Raw genomic sequence first — 16152 nt, 5'->3', positions numbered from 1 at the left:
AACTGCGTCAGTTGTCCCACCAGGCGCAGTGGACGGTGGGGGGCGACATATTTATTTTGTGGGGCGGTGGATTTCTTAGGCCGGGTATAAAAGGACATAATGACTCTTCACTCTTTCATTCTAGGAGATATCACCAATTTTAGTTCACCCAAAATGCTCTAACCCCCCATCCCCCCCAGAATTCCTAAGCAGTCCAAGAGAATTCCTAAACAATCCAAGGCTAAATCAGAGGCAAACCTAAGAGAGCATAGCGTGAAGAATCTTGAGATCGTCACTGTAATATATGTTATCTTGTTATACTAAGGTTTGGAAATTCATTGGAGGCGGAGTTAATCACTACAAAAACGTAAGAACTCAGGAAGCATAGCTAGTTCTTCAATAAGGTATATAAGGCAACCTTCCTTCTTGGCATGATTTGAAGTAAGCCTCTCGCTCTGAAGAATTTCTATGTTGTTAGACTGAATTGTCCTAATCTCTTCTTGATAACGTTGTTCCTGTTCTGGTACTTACTTTGTTGGTGGCATTTCTCTCAAGCCTGATATGTTCCCATATAGTATCTTAAGGTCGGAAAATGTGATTCATTCTAAGTTTAATCTTGATGTCTTCTGATATTGATCTTGTATGGCACTTATATATATACGTATCTATTTACTTTACCGAGCCACGCTATAGTCAGCTGGGTACGACACTTATTATGCAACCACTGATTAGTTGGGTACGATGATGTGTGATGTAAGGCTATCGAGTCCTCTTGAGGCCGACTACGCCGAGTCCTATTAAGGCCGGGTACGGTCGAGATCTCCTGAGGCCGGGTATGACTGAGTCCTCTATGAGGCTGGGTACGAAGTGATGTGATATGAGATACTACCGAGTCCTCTATGAGGTCGAGTAAGACTGAGTCCTTTTGAGACCGGGTACGCCGAGTTCTGTTGAGATCGGGTACAACCGAGATCTCTTAAGGCCCGATACGATGTGGTAACAATATGAGACTTTACCGAGTCCTCTATGAGGCCGGTACGATATGTGATATGATATGCCCCAAAAAGCGACTGAATAATACTATATTATATGTAATATATAACCCCAACGAGTGGCCTCACCTTTACAAAGCTTGTATGCATTTAAAGTTCATGGTTCCCATAGTGTACGCCCCCGGTGGCCTATCTTTGGTATTTAGGTTGAAATTATGTATTCACATCTCTTATATTATGTCGATAAATTACATATTGTATCAGCCTTACATACTCAGTACATCTTCCGTACTGACGCCCCTTTCTTTTAGGTGTTGTGTCCATGCCCACGGGTACAGATAGACTCGGTGACGTCCCTTCTCAATAAGGTGCACACTTTATATGTTGGTTGTCGCACTCCACTTCTCCGGAGTAGCTGTTCAGAAGTCGATAGGTACTAAAGTGTATAATCCAGCCATTTTGGGTATGGTAGGGCCCTATCCCGACCAAGTTGTGTGTCATAGTATTCTTAGAGGCTTGCAGACTAGTGTTCAGATGTGTGTAAATATTATTAGAACCTTGTTATCAATGTATGCACATTTACGTATATGTATTCAAAGTTAAGGTATCTTCCATAGCCAATGATAAACATTTATTAATTCTGGTGTCTTGTTGGGAAGCCTGGTCGGCCCAACAAGGGTGTCGTGTTCCGGTCGCACTTCCCGAGGTTGGGGTGTGACATGGAGGAATTAACATCACTGATATATACACATGGAACAAAGCAACATTAAAGCATCTATGGAATCTGTGCAAGATGAAAGATAAAATTTGAATTCTGTGGGTGCATATGTATTACAACAACAACAACCCAGTATAATTCCACTAGTGGGGTCTGGGGAGGGTAGTGTGTACGCAGACCTTACTCTTATCCTGGGGTAGAGAGGCTGTTTCCGATAGACCCTCGGCTCCCTCTCTCCAAGAACTCTTCACCTTGCTCTTGGGGTGACTCGAACTCACAACCTCTCGGTTGGAAGTGAAAGATTCTCACCACTAGAGCAATCCACTCTTGTCCCGGAGTGTACAGAGCAAGCAGGCATCATGGCTAATTCAGAAAATACTTAAGGCAACAAAGCATCTAACTAAAGCTGGTTTAAGGGAAGAAGAGGTGCTTAATGCAATGCTATTCTATCATACAGATATACAAGTTAAGAGGAGAGTTTCCCAAAGTATTGTGCAGTAGAGCCATATGCAACAACAAGGGGAGTCCAAAATGGGTGTTCATAATCTAGCAATCCATAGAAGATTATATACCAGGAACATGCTAACAAAGTGGGGGATCCCAACCAATCCAATATGTCCATTGTGTGAGGACGAAATAGAGGACCATCAACACTTATTCTTCAAATGCAGATTCTCATACGCAATATGGCTAAAGTTAATTCAATGAAAACGAGTGAGTAAACCAGTCCAGGGATCGATTGAAGAGATAGAATGGATAACAACATATGCTAATGGTTAGAGCTCATAGGCAGCAACATACATAAGGGTTCTAGCAGGTGCTGTGTACCACATCTGGTTGGAGAGAAATTATCGAATTTTTCAGAACAAGAAACAAAGTTGTGCAGAGTTAATTAGATTGATAAATCAAGAGGTGCACTGTAGAGGGAGTTTGAAACCAGGTCTAGCTAGACAGATGCAAAAACTAAATTTTTACCTATAGCAGAATTTGTTTGTAGTTGTTTGAGTTGTTTAAAAGCAAGAAATAGTATTGAAGTTTGGGTTCTATGTCCCAACTTCAGGGTACCAGTTATAAATATTTCCCTTTGTAATGAAAATTTAATTACCAAAACAAAAACAAAAACAAAAACAAAAAATTATATTATGAAGAAAGGGCATTTATGGTAATCCAATAAAAAGGACGCGGAAAAGAACTCCCACTAGCGTACTATTTCAACCCCCCCAATAGATCATCATCATTTTGCAGAATCACTTGTCATCTCACAAAACAAATCAGTGAAACTTTTCATCCAAAAATGCTAGCAGTTTTTGACAAATCAGTGGCTAAAAGCCCAGAAGGGCTTCAGAGTCCCAACAATGAGACAGCAGTTTCTGCTCTGAAAGATGGTTTCTTGGCACAGCGCTTTGCCTCCAACCATTCAGGCTCTGTCACCATCAACTTGGGCTCTTCTGGTTTCTTGGCTTACTCCTCTGATCGCCAAAACCCTCTTCTTCCCAGGTCCTATTCCTTATCCCATTTGTCTTTGATCTGATGTTTGTGTGAATTTGTTGTCATGTACCCCAAAAAGAAAAAGGAAAATAGAGATCTATCGACTGGTTTCTTGGCTACATATATAGTTGGTTTTTTTAATTGTGCTGCTCGACTATTCGACTCCGTCCCCCATTTTTCTTTTGTAGGAAAATGATGATCTGTTTACTTCATTTCTTTTTTTCTTTTTTTGGTCGACAGTTGAGTTTGTGATCTTGTGTACTCCGATCTATCATCTTTTCTGCAAGTTATTTATTTTTTTCGATTTTTTTTAATTTTTATTATAGTGTATCTTGGTGAATTTGAATGTGGAAGTCTGGTCAAATGTGTGCTGAATTTGTGATTTGTGTTTTTTGCCGGTTTTGGTTTGGATGTAATCATGGTCTTTCTGGGGTTTAGTTTTAGGGGATGCACTAGTGGCTTGTGTGTGACAGATTTTCCTTTTTAATCCTTTTTCTTTTTCTTTTTTTATTTAATATTTAATAATCACCATTGTCATTCAGTTGCTGCTTTAGTATGATTACTTATTTGTGTAAATTCTATTTCATGTTAGTGTAATTTAGATTTATTTATTTGAACCAAATCATGCTTTCTGGATACATCTTCAGCCATCAGAATAATGCAATTCTAGAAATTTTAGATTTATTTATTTGAACCAAATCATGCTTTCTGGATACATCTTCAGCCATCAGAATAATGCAATTCTAGAAATTTTAGATTTATTTGTTTTTTTGCATTACCACATAGTATATGTAATGGTATGAACTTGTAGAACGAATAAAGATAATTAGATGATCTTATCACTGCACTGTTTCTTGTAGGTTGTTCGCTGTTGTGGATGACATATTCTGCTTGTTTCAAGGCCACATTGAGAATGTAGCTCATCTTAAGCAACAATATGGGTTAAACAAGACAGCAAACGAAGTGATCATTGTTATTGAGGCTTACAGGACTTTGAGGGATAGAGGTCCTTATCCTCCAGATCAAGTTGTGAGAGATATTCATGGAAAGTTTGCTTTCGTTCTTTACGATAGCTCTTCAAAGATTTCCTTCTTAGCTTCTGTGAGTAGTCCTTGTTGTCTTGAATCGTCTCGTCTCTTGTTGTCGAACTAGACTTTACATGTACCACTTTCATTGTTATAGGATGTTGATGGGAATGTGCCCTTCTTCTGGGGTACTGATTCTGAAGGCCACCTAGTCCTCTCCGATGATGCTGACATTGTGAAGCAAGGCTGTGGAAAATCCTTTGCACCATTTCCCAAAGGTAATGCAGATGAACTTCTTGCATTGAAGGGAAAGGTCCTAGAAGCTGCATACATAGTATTTCATTTTTGTTTTTGAATGAGTAATCAGTAAAAGAACTTCTATTGACATGGAAAACAAGGAGTTGCTGCTCAACCATAGGATGATTAAAATAGACAAATATGCTCTTTGCAAGCTAATTAATATGCGGTCTCTGATGACCAACATAACCAAATGATTTGATGTGTATCGGATCCATTGCGACCTCTTCTATTAGTGCAAATAATTCTTTTTGTATGACTTTTATCTCCTTTTGTCTGGGTGAAGAAGAGAGTAAATTGGGGAGAGGTAGGTAAGTTCATGTGGCAAGACCGCAAGATGCCTATACATAAATCAATCAAATGGGATGAGATTCATAATTCAGGTTGACACATGACATAATATCTGTGGGTTTGGATATATGCTTCATGTGCTTCTCGTACTCCACTTTTTTGTATTTGGGATTCATAATACAACCTCTCTGTCCTCACAAGGTAGGGGTAAGGCCTGCGTACACACTACCCTCCCCAGACTCCTCAGACCCCACAGTGTAGGATAATACTGAGTATGTTGTTGTTGTTGTTGCTTTTCCCGTCCATCCTTATGTAGCATTTTCGGATTTAGTGCTATAACAATGTGTTTTGTGTTTGTTGTTTCGTTTCTTTTTTAAGATGCTCAATGTCAGATGGTTTACTTTTGAATCTTTCGCAGAATACTTATGTGTCTTCTTGTTTGTTTGCTTCTTCAGGATGCTTCTTCACATCTTCTGGTGGCTTGAGGAGTTATGAGCACCCGCGTAATGAGTTGAAACCAGTACCAAGGGTGGACAGCTCAGGCGAGGTGTGCGGTGCAAACTTTAAGGTGGATGCTGAGTCTAAGAAAGGGGGTACAGGCATGCCCAGAGTGGACAGTGCCGCTAACTGGTCCCAACACTACTGAGCTGACTGCAGTTTTCATCACCACGAAGGCTTCGTTATTATTTGGCCTTCTATCTTGTGCTTTCCCAACTCTTTCTATTATTCTCAACTTCAATTGCTATGAGCTTTATGGTTGTAGAGAAATGTTAAAAGGTGAGGAAAGATATTTCATATTGCTACCGAGGAACGTGATTTGCTATGTCGTATACTGGAATTAGGCCATGTTCTTGGCTGGAAGACGTCTACTTTAAATAACTTCTGTCTTGATACAGGGGCTTTGCTTATATCTTAGTATGTGCATTTGGTGCTTCTGTTTTCTTTTACCCTTGCTTTTTCCATTTACAAATGTTTTTTTAGCCAATATTGGTACACGTTTCAGATCCATGCTGCCTGGCAAATGTTTCTTGCTAATAAGAAACATCAGCAGTCAGGTCTGTTCCCTTGTGCATTGAGAATGTTTGTAGTATACCCAAAAGTTGGGCTAAGGCCTAAGAAACAGTCGTTGCTTAAAAGATGGTATGCCCTCTGCAGCATTTTCATCGGTGCAAAGCAAAACTAAGCACATAACACACTATATGCAACTGGCCTTGTCAAAAATGTAGGTTGTTAGATATAAGAGGACAGTCGAGGATTTGTGAACATAGATGATCGGATGAAGTATTAGGACTAAAATTGCATGCTAATCGAAACTGCCAATATTATTGCTATTGCATTTTGTAAACCGTCTATGATAATACAAGATAACTAGACTAAGAGCAAGAAACTAATCTATATTCGTGATAACACCACGTGCAACCACGATAAGTGTGACAAAACAGTGGTTTACAAACATCTTTTTATGCTAAACTGATATGCTTATAGCTAACACTAAAAAGTAAGCATCAAAATACGAAAGCGGAATGTAAGCATAAGCAGATCTCTGCTGCAGCAGAGAGGAAGTCCCAGCTGATCTTCAGTCCTTAGCATCTGCAATTCCTCCTGGTGTTATCTGAAAAATGTGTTTTTTGTTAAGAAAACTTAATGGGTGACCATGAAAAAAAACACCTTAATTAGGTGAACTTTCCAGTTAACCCCTTGCTGCTAAACTTGACCCAGTGGAAAAGAATGATAAGAGAAGGAAAGCTAATTTAATAAGAGTAGGATATTGCTTCGGCCTCTGGAAGATTTGGTGCATCAAACACCTTGCAGACACGCTGTTCTCCTTTGCCCTTCCTGAACATTAGTCTTATGGTTGCTGCGTGAGCAAGGACATGACCTCCTGCTGGCTTCTTTGGATCTGATATGAACACCCCTCCACCTGGATCAGCTATAACTGCATTCACCAATCCAACTACTTGTGTTAGCATGCTTGGAGTTTCAACGTAGATAAAAGGCAATCAACATACAGCGCACAGAAAGCGAGTCAGTTTAGCTGTTTGGAGTAAAATCCATTTACATCAACACTTGGGAAGTTTCATTATGTTTATACTCCTATTCCTTCTGTTTTGATTCTAAACATATCAACAATTTGTAGAGCTGCGCAAAGTAGATTGCCTACCTTGATTAGTCATGTAAACAGCAACATTAAATTCCTCAGCTATCTTTATCAATCGGGACAGCATCTGAGCCAACTTTTGCTGGAAATGGCAAGAAGGTGCAGTCATTCAAATTAAAACATATTTAGAATAGGTGATTGCTGGCTCTTCTTAGAACAAAGATAAATATCAAGAGACAGGAACTTATAAATCAAATATCATATTTCTGTATTTTGTTATACCTGACGTTCTGCAAGTTCTCCTCTTCCAGTGAAATCCACTCGAAATAAAGCAATCACAGAGTCAACAATCTGCAAGTAATATTTCAGTATATGAGCCAACTTCAATTAGCAATGATTCTATTCAGGATAAACTGGAAGTTGTGGCTTTCACCAGAAGTCTGAAAGGCTCTTCAGCCATTTTTGCTGCCAGACCAAGAAGCAGGTTGTACTGATGTTCGTATGTGTATGCACGAGCATAAATGATCTGGTGAATTCACATCATAAGGGGAAAAAGGGAATGATCAGAAATCAGCTGAAAAATCAGTAAGCTAAACAAAGAGAGGAGAGATCATTAAATGAGGGTCAAAAGATGCTTTACATTGTCAAGAACAGCTCCTGCGTCCATTCCAAATCTTTCAGCAATGGGCACAAGACGATCTGGCCGACTATAGCACACTTAGTTGAAGAAACAAGATAAAATGGAAGGAAGCATTCTCTTTTGTTTCTACAGCTGCTACTTCATGAAGAGACTTTGAAGTGCTAGGTTGATTATTGATGCTACATGAATAAGGAAATATCAGCAAGGATACAATGTTCCCTCAGTATCAATGTAAGCCACCTTTCCATTCCCTCCTTTCATGCTAGTAGGAAGCTGAAATAAATCAGACAAATGAATTGACACTCTTGTCAAGTTCTGGATGATACCATGATTAAGTCTAAAGCATATAAAGGATAAGGAGGGATTTAGAAGGTCAAAAACTTCATTGCTTCTAACTAAGATCAGAGGTGAACCTGAGTAGAGACACATAGAGTATGAGCAAGTTGTGTCTTTCCAGATCTGAATAAATTGTTCATTCAGCAGAGAGTTAGATGAAATATTCAGATAATGCTTCTACACCAAAGGTAAAACGATAATTAGTTGATTGTTACCTGAATTCACCAAAAGCTTCAGTGATTGCTGAAGTTTCGATCCCTCCTTCAGAAAGTTCACACCAGAAAAAAAACAATCAGAACCAAGAGCTATTTATGTGACAAGTAAAGAATTCAGGATAAAATTAAGAAGTAGTGGAACGTTTACCTCCCAAAAGTTCATCCAGTGCCTGGCTTCCAGTTGTGATACGAACTACCTGCTTCCTCTGTAGCAAACATGTTGTATTCAGATATCTTTTTATACAAGGCACAAATAGGCTTTTACACTTCCTTAAATATGTCACTCAAGCAGAAAGGATCAAGAGTGTATAGCAAAGAAAAGAAACACCGTGATTTTACTCAATAGGAGCTGTTAGCACTAAATTATAGAGTAGGTTTTGTGGGCTATTAACTTTTAACATAACCAGTCAAGCAAAATCTAAGTTAAGGCATAAAATGAAAAAAGAAACAAAAAACTCATACTTTGAGCAGAGCATCACTTCCAGTAATATAGCCAAAATTCTGCAAAGATTACAAAAATAGTGAAGTCAGTAGTAGCAGAAACATATGATGATATCATCACTTGGAATATGACAATCAGTCTATCAGAACATAAATCTCTTACCACTATCTTCTCAGCTGCTTCACAGATCTTGTCAACTTTTGCTTCGGATAGCCCTTTGATCCCAGTCAAGTTCTGGAAGCAAGACAAATTTGATACTTATTAGAAGAAAGATTGCAAAGCAGAAGTATATAATGCGCGCATCATGGATAATAAACAACAGAAGTGATTTTCCTTTTCACCTTCTTCGTGTGCATCATCAAGCCATTGCAGGTGTAGATCCCTGCATCTTGCAGCTTCTTCACGTCCCCAGCATTGATTCCATGAGAGATCACTGCATAAAATATTCAATAATTTTACAAAGTTAGCTGATTCATAACATTTAATTGTCAGGAAAAGCTTATCAGGATTTTACATGAATTTACATTTGATATCGAAAATTGAGACTATAGCTTCATCATTCCAGTTTAAGATCTGCTTTGAGTTTTACATTCAATTGTGTAAGTTCAAGGAGATAGGCCTTTATTAAAAGACTAGTTCATGACAATACCTTAAAAGGTAGATACCAGGAGGAACATAATACTACAAATTTGAGTTTGTACTCTTCTAAAATGCAGTCGATGAGATTACTAACACGTTCATAAAATCTCAAAAGGATCATGATATGAAAAACTCACAAACAGAGCAGAAAATCGAAACCGTAAATTATGCTACAACGATGAGATCAAAACACAGACACACACTAGCACTGATGGAAAAATAAGACAACTGGATGAAGTAATGAGCATAAGACCAGTAAACTATATGGACATTGTGTGGCCAGCTGATTTGAAGCCAGAATTTTATGAGTTAACGAAGAAAAATACAGAGCGCAATGAATTTTTTGAATTAAAGAGAACTCCTTAGATTTGTTAAGAGATCAAGACAAATCATACTCCAAATTACCCCCAAATCCTTCTGATGCGCTTGAAAATCACATATCTCGGTTACAGAAGAAAAACTGAAAATCAACATCACACACACTAGCATTGATTGAACAATGAACTAGTAGCTTGAATCATGAGTAAACAGTAAGTTCTAATTGTATCACAACGAACCGAATCATAAGCATAACACAATAATCATACTCCAGAGAACCTTTGATGAATAAAAAGATAAATCATAAACAGCAACGGGATTTTGCATTAAACGATGTTTATATAAGATATTTACAATAACCATACTTCAGGAAAAAAAAAGAAGGTAATGTTGCGTGAAACAGAGGAACTTAGCAAGTACAAAATACAAAATGTATCACAACGAACCAAATCAGATCCATAACTTTCATCAACTAAAAAAGAAAATTCATACAGCAAACTAACATGAATTTTAACGTTTAACCAAAATTCCTGTTGAGTTTTTTACGAGAAATGAGAAATATCGTAGTCCAAAACATTGTAAAATGTTGAGCCAATCCGAAAACAGAATACTAAGAACTAATCCAGATCCATAATTTTCATCAACTAAGAATGAAAATCACACAGTTAACGAGTGTCAAGGTTACTTCAAAGCAGTAGTATAATGTGCGCGAAACTGAAAAACAGTACTACGACTATCGCAACCACTATTTCAGAGCCATAACTTTCATCAACTAAGAAAAGCAAAATCACGCAGCACAGGATAACAAAGTTTTGAAGTTAAATAAAATTGCTGTTGAATTTTGAAGAAAAATGTGAATACGGTATTTTGCTGAGCGAAGCTGAAAACGGAGAATCATAAGAATTTCGCAACCGAAAAAAAAGAAGAGAAATTACGTTTATCAATAGCCTCGAATAAGTCATCTTCATCTTCGATCTCTTCACGTTCAATGAGCTGTAACTGCTCTTCAGGTCTGAAAAATCATTCAACACATCAGAATACAAAATACTGATCAAAACCATAACAAAATCGTAAACAGAGAGAGAGAGAGAGAGAGAGAGAGAGAGAGAGAGAGAGAGAGAGAGAGAGAGAGAGAGAGAGAGGGAAATTACTTGAATGCAAGCATTTTCGAAAGTTTCAAGAGATATTTGAAATTTTGCTGAGAGGAAAGGAGAGTGTGTTGTTTGCGTGAGGAGAATTTGAATTGTGAAATCTCAGAGAGGAGACTTTTCACGTTTATATATATGGGAGAGAGCGGAGCCCGGGAGTTTATTTTTGTGTTTGGGTTCCGATTGCATTTTAGTTTACTCAGCTAAATCACACATGTTAAGAGTTAGTACATCAAACTTGGTAAATTTGAATTTTGGAACATTGATATTCAAAGCTTGCAATTAAATTTTACGTGTTAGTATTACTTTTTGCTAACTTATTTACCTGCTTCCAATTTATTGAACCTTTTCAGATTTCCTAAAGTACTCCACGAAATTCTGCTGAAATGGAGGTTGAGAGAGAGAGAAGAGAGGAGGAGCAACGAGATGAATGCAACATTGAAAGAAATGAATGCTCTGCCTTTACATTACCTGAGCAACATGTATATATACATATACAGCTCCACTAACTACTCTAACCACCTCTCTAACCAATCACATGCACTATTAATTGACTAACTAATGCACTAATCTACTAACACATAAATAGACTAAACTACCCCTTACTCAAGTTATATCTTTTGTCTCAACACTCCCCCTCAAGCTAGGTGGTAGGAAGACATCAAGTACACCTAGCTTGGACAGCAAATGCTCGTGTTGTGCTCGTGATAGACCTTTGGTTAGAATGTCTACTAACTGCTCCTTTGTAGCTACATATTCTGTTCGTACCAGACCATTCTGTATCTTCTCCCTTATAAAGTGAAGGTCTATTTCAATGTATTTGGTTCGTTCGTGAAACACTGGATTAGCAGCTATTTGAATTGCTGATTTCCAACTTCTATACCAATGTCTTTGAACAGACCAAGTATCCACACCAATTCAGCTACAATTGATGCAATAATTATGTACTCAGATTCTGCAAAACTCCTAGAAATGGTCCTTTGTTTCTTTGACTTCCAGGATATCAAGAAATCACCATATCTTATGAAGAATCATGTTACTGACTTCCTAGTGATAGGGCAGGCTGCCCAGTCTGCATCACAATATGCAGTGATAGTATTTCTCTGTTTGCTAGATAACAGCATGCCTTGACCTGGTTGATTCTTCACATATCTAACCACCCTTTGAGCAACTTCCAAATGAGATCTTTTTGGTTTTTGCATAAACTGGCTTAGTGTCTGAACACTATATGATATGTCTGGCCTTGTGACAGTCAGGTTAGAGTAGTTTTCCTAGTAATCTTTGATACTGGCTGATGTCTGTTAACACTTCATCATCAGTTCCACTAGAGCTGCTAGTATGTTCATCATATTCCTTAGTGGTCAATTTGATGTTGGCTTCAATAGGTGTTGCTGCAGGTTTTGCAGCTCCTAGTCCAAGCTCAGAAATCCGCTCTAGAGTGTACTTCCTTTGGTGCATCAGGATGCCTCTCTGTGACCTTGCAAACTCAATGCCAAAAAAGTATTTAAGCTCCCCTAGATCTTTCATTTTGAATTTCAGCTACAGCTTGGTCTTTATCTCAGCTATTAGTGTCAGATTAGGCCCAGTGATTAATATATCGTCAACATACACTAAGATGATTATGATATGTTCCCCTGATCCTTTGATGAACAATGAGTGATCATGTTGGCTTTGCATGAGGCCAAATCCCAGAAGTGCCTCAGACAACTTAGTATTCCACTGTCTGGGTGCTTGTTTGAGCCCACACAGGGATTTCAAGAGTCTACATGCTGGTCTTGTCTCCCCCTGGCTCTGAAAGCCCTGAGTTAAGATCATATATATCTCATCATAGAGATCTCCCTGAAGAAAATCATTGTACACATCCATTTGATGAATGTGCCACTGCTCAGAGACAGCCACGGCTAGAATGGTTCTAACAGTAACCATCTTAACAGCTGGGCTAAATGTCTCTTGGTAGTCAATACCCTCCTATTGACTGTACCCTTTAGCCACAAGCCTGGCTTTGAAGCTTTCCACCTCTCCTGTACCTTTATACTTCACCTTATAGATCTACTTACAACCAATAGGCACCTTGCCTTTAGGTAAGGACACCACATCCCAGGTGTGATTGGATTCTAGTGCAGCAATTTCAGCTTGCATTGCTTCGACCCACCTAGGACCTTGAGCAGCTTGCTCAAAAGAAGTACGTTCCTGTATTGCAGAGAATGCAGTCAAATATACCTTATATTTGGGAGAAATTCTATCATAGGACACATAGTTAGCAATGGAATATGGAATAGATTTGTGTCCAGGTTGTGACACAAAGTCCTTCATCCAAATAGGAGCCTGCCTTGTCCTCAAAGATCTCCTCAGACCAGTGGAGAGTTGAGAGGGCATAGAAAGAGGAAGAGAAGGCATCACATCTGCTGCAGATTGGTGTAAAGAAGAAGAGTCAGTAGACTCATGCCTAGCAGGAACAAGAGAAAGTGAAGGCTGCTCTTCACTAGAACTGGGCAATTCATGAGGCAAGAAAATAGGGGGTGATGTATTTGTGATGTCTTTGAAGGGAAATATATCTTCTCTAAAGGATACATCCCTGTTGATAAAAAAACAATGAGAAGTAAGATCCAGTAGAATGTAGGCCTTCTGAGTGTCAGAGAAGCCCATAAGAGCACCTGGCTTAGCTCTGGGCAGGAGTTTGTCTGTTTCATGAACTTGCTTGGCATAGAACAGACATCCAAGAATTCTTAAGTGACCCAGATTAGGTGCTCTACTATACAATAGTTCAAAAGGAGAAAGACCATGAATAACAGAAGATGACATCCTATTTATGAGGTACACTGCTGCAAGCACATAATGCCCTCAATACTTGATAGGAATATGGGCCTGAAACCTTAAAGCTCGTGTCACTTCTAGGATATGCCTGTGCTTTCTCTCAGCAACTCCATTTGTTGAGGAGTATAGGCACAAGTTCTTTGATGAATGATACCATGCTTCTGAAACAATGTGGTACAGGTAGAGTTGACAAACTCAGAGCCATTGTCTGACCTGACTACCTTTACAACTTTGTTAAACTGAGTTTGAATGAGCACAATAAGCTGAGTAAGTACCACACATACATCAAATTTGAGTTTCAGTAAAAAAAACCAAGTCATCCTGGTAAAGTCATCAACAACAGTCAGAAAATATCTATTGCCATCAAAAGTTGCACAGTTATATGGACCCCAAACATCAAGATGTATTAGATCAAATGCAGTAACAGTCTTAATACAGCTAGAAGGAAAAGACAGTCTGGTTTGCCTAGCACAAGGACATACACTGCACTTATTGATAGTGTCATTGATACTAGCTAGTTTGGCAGCAAACAATTTTCTAAGGACAATACTAAATACATGCCCTAGTCTTTTATGCCACAAGGCAACATCAATTGTAGTGTCACCCTGCCTTGACTTTATTCCAGCAGCAGCTAATGATACTACAGTGAGCATCTTTCCACCATATTTCTGCAGAAAGTATAGACCATCTCTTTCTCTACCAATCTTCCTCACCCTGCCACTAAAGAGATCCTGAAAGACACAGAAATCAGGATAAAAGGAAGCAAAGCATTTAAGGTCTCTTGTCACTTTGGAGACTGATAATAAGTTAAACTTGAACTGAGGTTCATAGAATACATCTTTAAGTGTGCTTCTATCTGAAATATTTTTGTCACCAGTGTAAGTCACTGGAGTGACATCTCCATTAGGTAACAAGACTGTCCTAGGATTAGAAGGAGTAACTATAGAGGGCTTAGTAAGCAAGTTAGCATCTAACACCATATGATTAGTTGCTCCAGTATCAATAATCCATTCTTGTGGACTAGTAGATGCTAAGAGAGCAGTGCTAGTACCTGCCACATTTGCTTGAGCAGAGGAAGTTGAAGTTGAGTTATTCAGAATGTACATTATCTGATCATACTGGTCTTTAGTGAAAGGGAACACACTTCCTTGAGTCTGTGGAGAGGAATCTATGTAAGGTCTCTGTGCCTGTGTAGAGGAGGATCATGCTAGAGCTTGAGTGCCAGAATGACCATGTGCCTGATTCACAGCTTGAAAAAATTCAACTCATTGATTCATGATCTGTTGAGGCTTTTGATATGCAGGCAAATGAGGCATTGAAGTTTGCTGAGAAGCCTGGTGTGAGACATGATGGGAGTACATAGGCATAGTGTATCCAAGTTCGACCATTGCATTATAAGCACCAGCTCCCCCTTTCTTTTTGAATTTATGATCTGATGGATAACCTATTATTTTGTAGCAGTTTTCTTTACTGTGCCCTTTTATTTTGCAAAACTCACACTGAATATTGTAATTCTTCCTAAATTTTGGATTGAAACTAGGGTTTAGCACTATATAGTGCAGTTGAATCATAAGAATGTGTGGCATTTACACTAGGTGAGGATCCTAAAATACCAGCAGAACCAGCTACAGCCCTTTGGCTTCCATCACTCATAAGCATGGCATATGCTTGATTCATTGAAGGAAGTGGCTTCATCATAAGTATTTGAATACGAGCTTGAGAGTAAGAATCATTCAAGCCCATTAGAAATTGATACACTTTTTGCTTTCGAAGATGCACAATAAATTCCTTAGTCTTGACACAATCACAGTCAGGTATGGGTATAACAGACTCAGATTCATCCCAAAAGTCCTTAAGCTTTAAATAATAGACAAAAATAGAGGAAGTACCTTGACTTAGGGTTACAATTTCTTTGTGCAAATTGTAGCAACGAGTATCATTCACTTTGTCAAACCTCTCTTGTAAATCCGTCCACACCTTGTGTGCATTAGTGGCATAAGCAATGCCACTGATTAGGACTGGTGCAACTGAGTTCATCAGCCATGACAACACAATTGCATTGCATCGTTCCCATTGATACCAATACTTCTTACGAAATCGCTCTTTTGGCCACCTGCCATCAACAATACTCAGTTTATTATGGCCAAGTAATGCAATCCGTATAGATCAATACCATAAGGAGTAATTATCAGTGCCAGTTAGTTGGAACGAAATCAAAGAGATTCCACTTGTGTCGCCCGGAGATAGGTATAGTGGATGAATGACTGCAACTGTAACACCTTCCTCAAATTCATCATCGGAGGATGCATGTGATGCATTTTCAGCTGTGACTGTTGCATTTTCGTGATCCAAATCACCAATCGCCATTGTTGAATAATTTTGGGCCTCATATCAGAAAAGTGAGATCTCAATTGTTTGAGACTGCAGAGAAGGAAAAACAGAGTAGAGAAGAAAGTAATAGAGTAGGAGAGAAAGCAGAGGATCGATTTGTGAGCTTCGACTCAGTGCTCGAGCTCTGATACCATGCTGAAATGGAGGTTGAGAGAGAGAGAGAAGAGAGGAGGAGCAACGAGATAAATGCCTTTGCATTACCTGAGCAACATGTATATATACATACACAGCTCCACTAACTACTCTAACCACCTCTATAACCAATCATATGCACTATTAATTGACTAACTAATGCACTAATCTGCTAACACATAAATAGGC

At 38.7% G+C, this 16152-nt stretch overlaps 4 protein-coding genes across 5 annotated transcripts; 1 reads left to right on the top strand and 3 right to left on the bottom strand.

The window, feature by feature from the left end:
- Positions 1–2919: 2919 nt before the first annotated feature.
- On the top strand, positions 2920–5700 carry LOC107810217 (stem-specific protein TSJT1-like). Its single transcript, XM_016634975.2, has 4 exons — positions 2920–3186; positions 4038–4278; positions 4360–4480; positions 5246–5700. Exons 1-4 carry the CDS (start codon positions 2984–2986, stop codon positions 5434–5436), a joined length of 756 nt encoding a protein of 251 aa, XP_016490461.1. The 5' UTR covers positions 2920–2983; the 3' UTR covers positions 5437–5700.
- Positions 5701–5845: 145 nt separating this feature from the next.
- Positions 5846–11071, bottom strand: LOC107810216 (meiotic recombination protein DMC1 homolog). 2 transcript variants are annotated; one of them, XM_016634974.2, is made up of 15 exons: positions 10952–11071; positions 10414–10490; positions 8863–8954; positions 8684–8755; positions 8542–8580; positions 8228–8285; positions 8080–8125; positions 7942–7987; positions 7740–7801; positions 7529–7595; positions 7322–7414; positions 7171–7239; positions 6952–7030; positions 6560–6726; positions 5846–6411 (listed from the first exon to the last, which is right to left on the bottom strand). In XM_016634974.2, exons 3-15 carry the CDS (start codon positions 8878–8880, stop codon positions 6367–6369), a joined length of 861 nt encoding a protein of 286 aa, XP_016490460.1. In that variant the 5' UTR covers positions 8881–8954; positions 10414–10490; positions 10952–11071; the 3' UTR covers positions 5846–6366.
- Positions 11072–12675: 1604 nt separating this feature from the next.
- Positions 12676–13428, bottom strand: LOC107810215 (uncharacterized). The gene has a single exon (XM_016634972.1). It carries the CDS (start codon positions 13426–13428, stop codon positions 12676–12678), a length of 753 nt encoding a protein of 250 aa, XP_016490458.1.
- Positions 13429–13517: 89 nt separating this feature from the next.
- Positions 13518–15807, bottom strand: LOC142168922 (uncharacterized). Its single transcript, XM_075230098.1, has 3 exons — positions 15614–15807; positions 15031–15553; positions 13518–14627 (listed from the first exon to the last, which is right to left on the bottom strand). Exons 1-3 carry the CDS (start codon positions 15805–15807, stop codon positions 13518–13520), a joined length of 1827 nt encoding a protein of 608 aa, XP_075086199.1.
- Positions 15808–16152: the final 345 nt, after the last annotated feature.

The sequence above is a fragment of the Nicotiana tabacum genome, chromosome 14 (assembly GCF_000715075.1).
Source record: "Nicotiana tabacum cultivar K326 chromosome 14, ASM71507v2, whole genome shotgun sequence".
NCBI lineage: Eukaryota > Viridiplantae > Streptophyta > Magnoliopsida > Solanales > Solanaceae > Nicotiana > Nicotiana tabacum.
The sequence above is the reverse complement of the archived record's forward strand: the minus strand, read 5'-3'. Positions and strand labels throughout refer to the sequence as shown.

Coding starts and splice junctions, on each gene's coding strand:
- LOC107810217 (XM_016634975.2), top strand. CDS start 2,984: ATGCTAGCAGTTTTTGACAAATCAGTGGCTAAAAGCCCAGAAGGGCTT. Junction 4,279..4,359: donor AGATTTCCTTCTTAGCTTCT/GTGAGTAGTCCT, acceptor TCATTGTTATAG/GATGTTGATGGGAATGTGCC. Junction 4,481..5,245: donor CTTTGCACCATTTCCCAAAG/GTAATGCAGATG, acceptor TTGCTTCTTCAG/GATGCTTCTTCACATCTTCT.
- LOC107810216 (XM_016634974.2), bottom strand. Junction 8,286..8,541: donor GAAGTGATGCTCTGCTCAAA/GTATGAGTTTTT, acceptor TGTTTGCTACAG/AGGAAGCAGGTAGTTCGTAT. Junction 7,802..7,941: donor CTCTATGTGTCTCTACTCAG/GTTCACCTCTGA, acceptor GATTTATTTCAG/CTTCCTACTAGCATGAAAGG.
- LOC107810215 (XM_016634972.1), bottom strand. CDS start 13,428: ATGTCATCTTCTGTTATTCATGGTCTTTCTCCTTTTGAACTATTGTAT.
- LOC142168922 (XM_075230098.1), bottom strand. CDS start 15,807: ATGGCGATTGGTGATTTGGATCACGAAAATGCAACAGTCACAGCTGAA. Junction 15,554..15,613: donor ACTGATAATTACTCCTTATG/GTATTGATCTAT, acceptor TGTTGATGGCAG/GTGGCCAAAAGAGCGATTTC. Junction 14,628..15,030: donor TTTTAGGATCCTCACCTAGT/GTAAATGCCACA, acceptor TCCTCTACACAG/GCACAGAGACCTTACATAGA.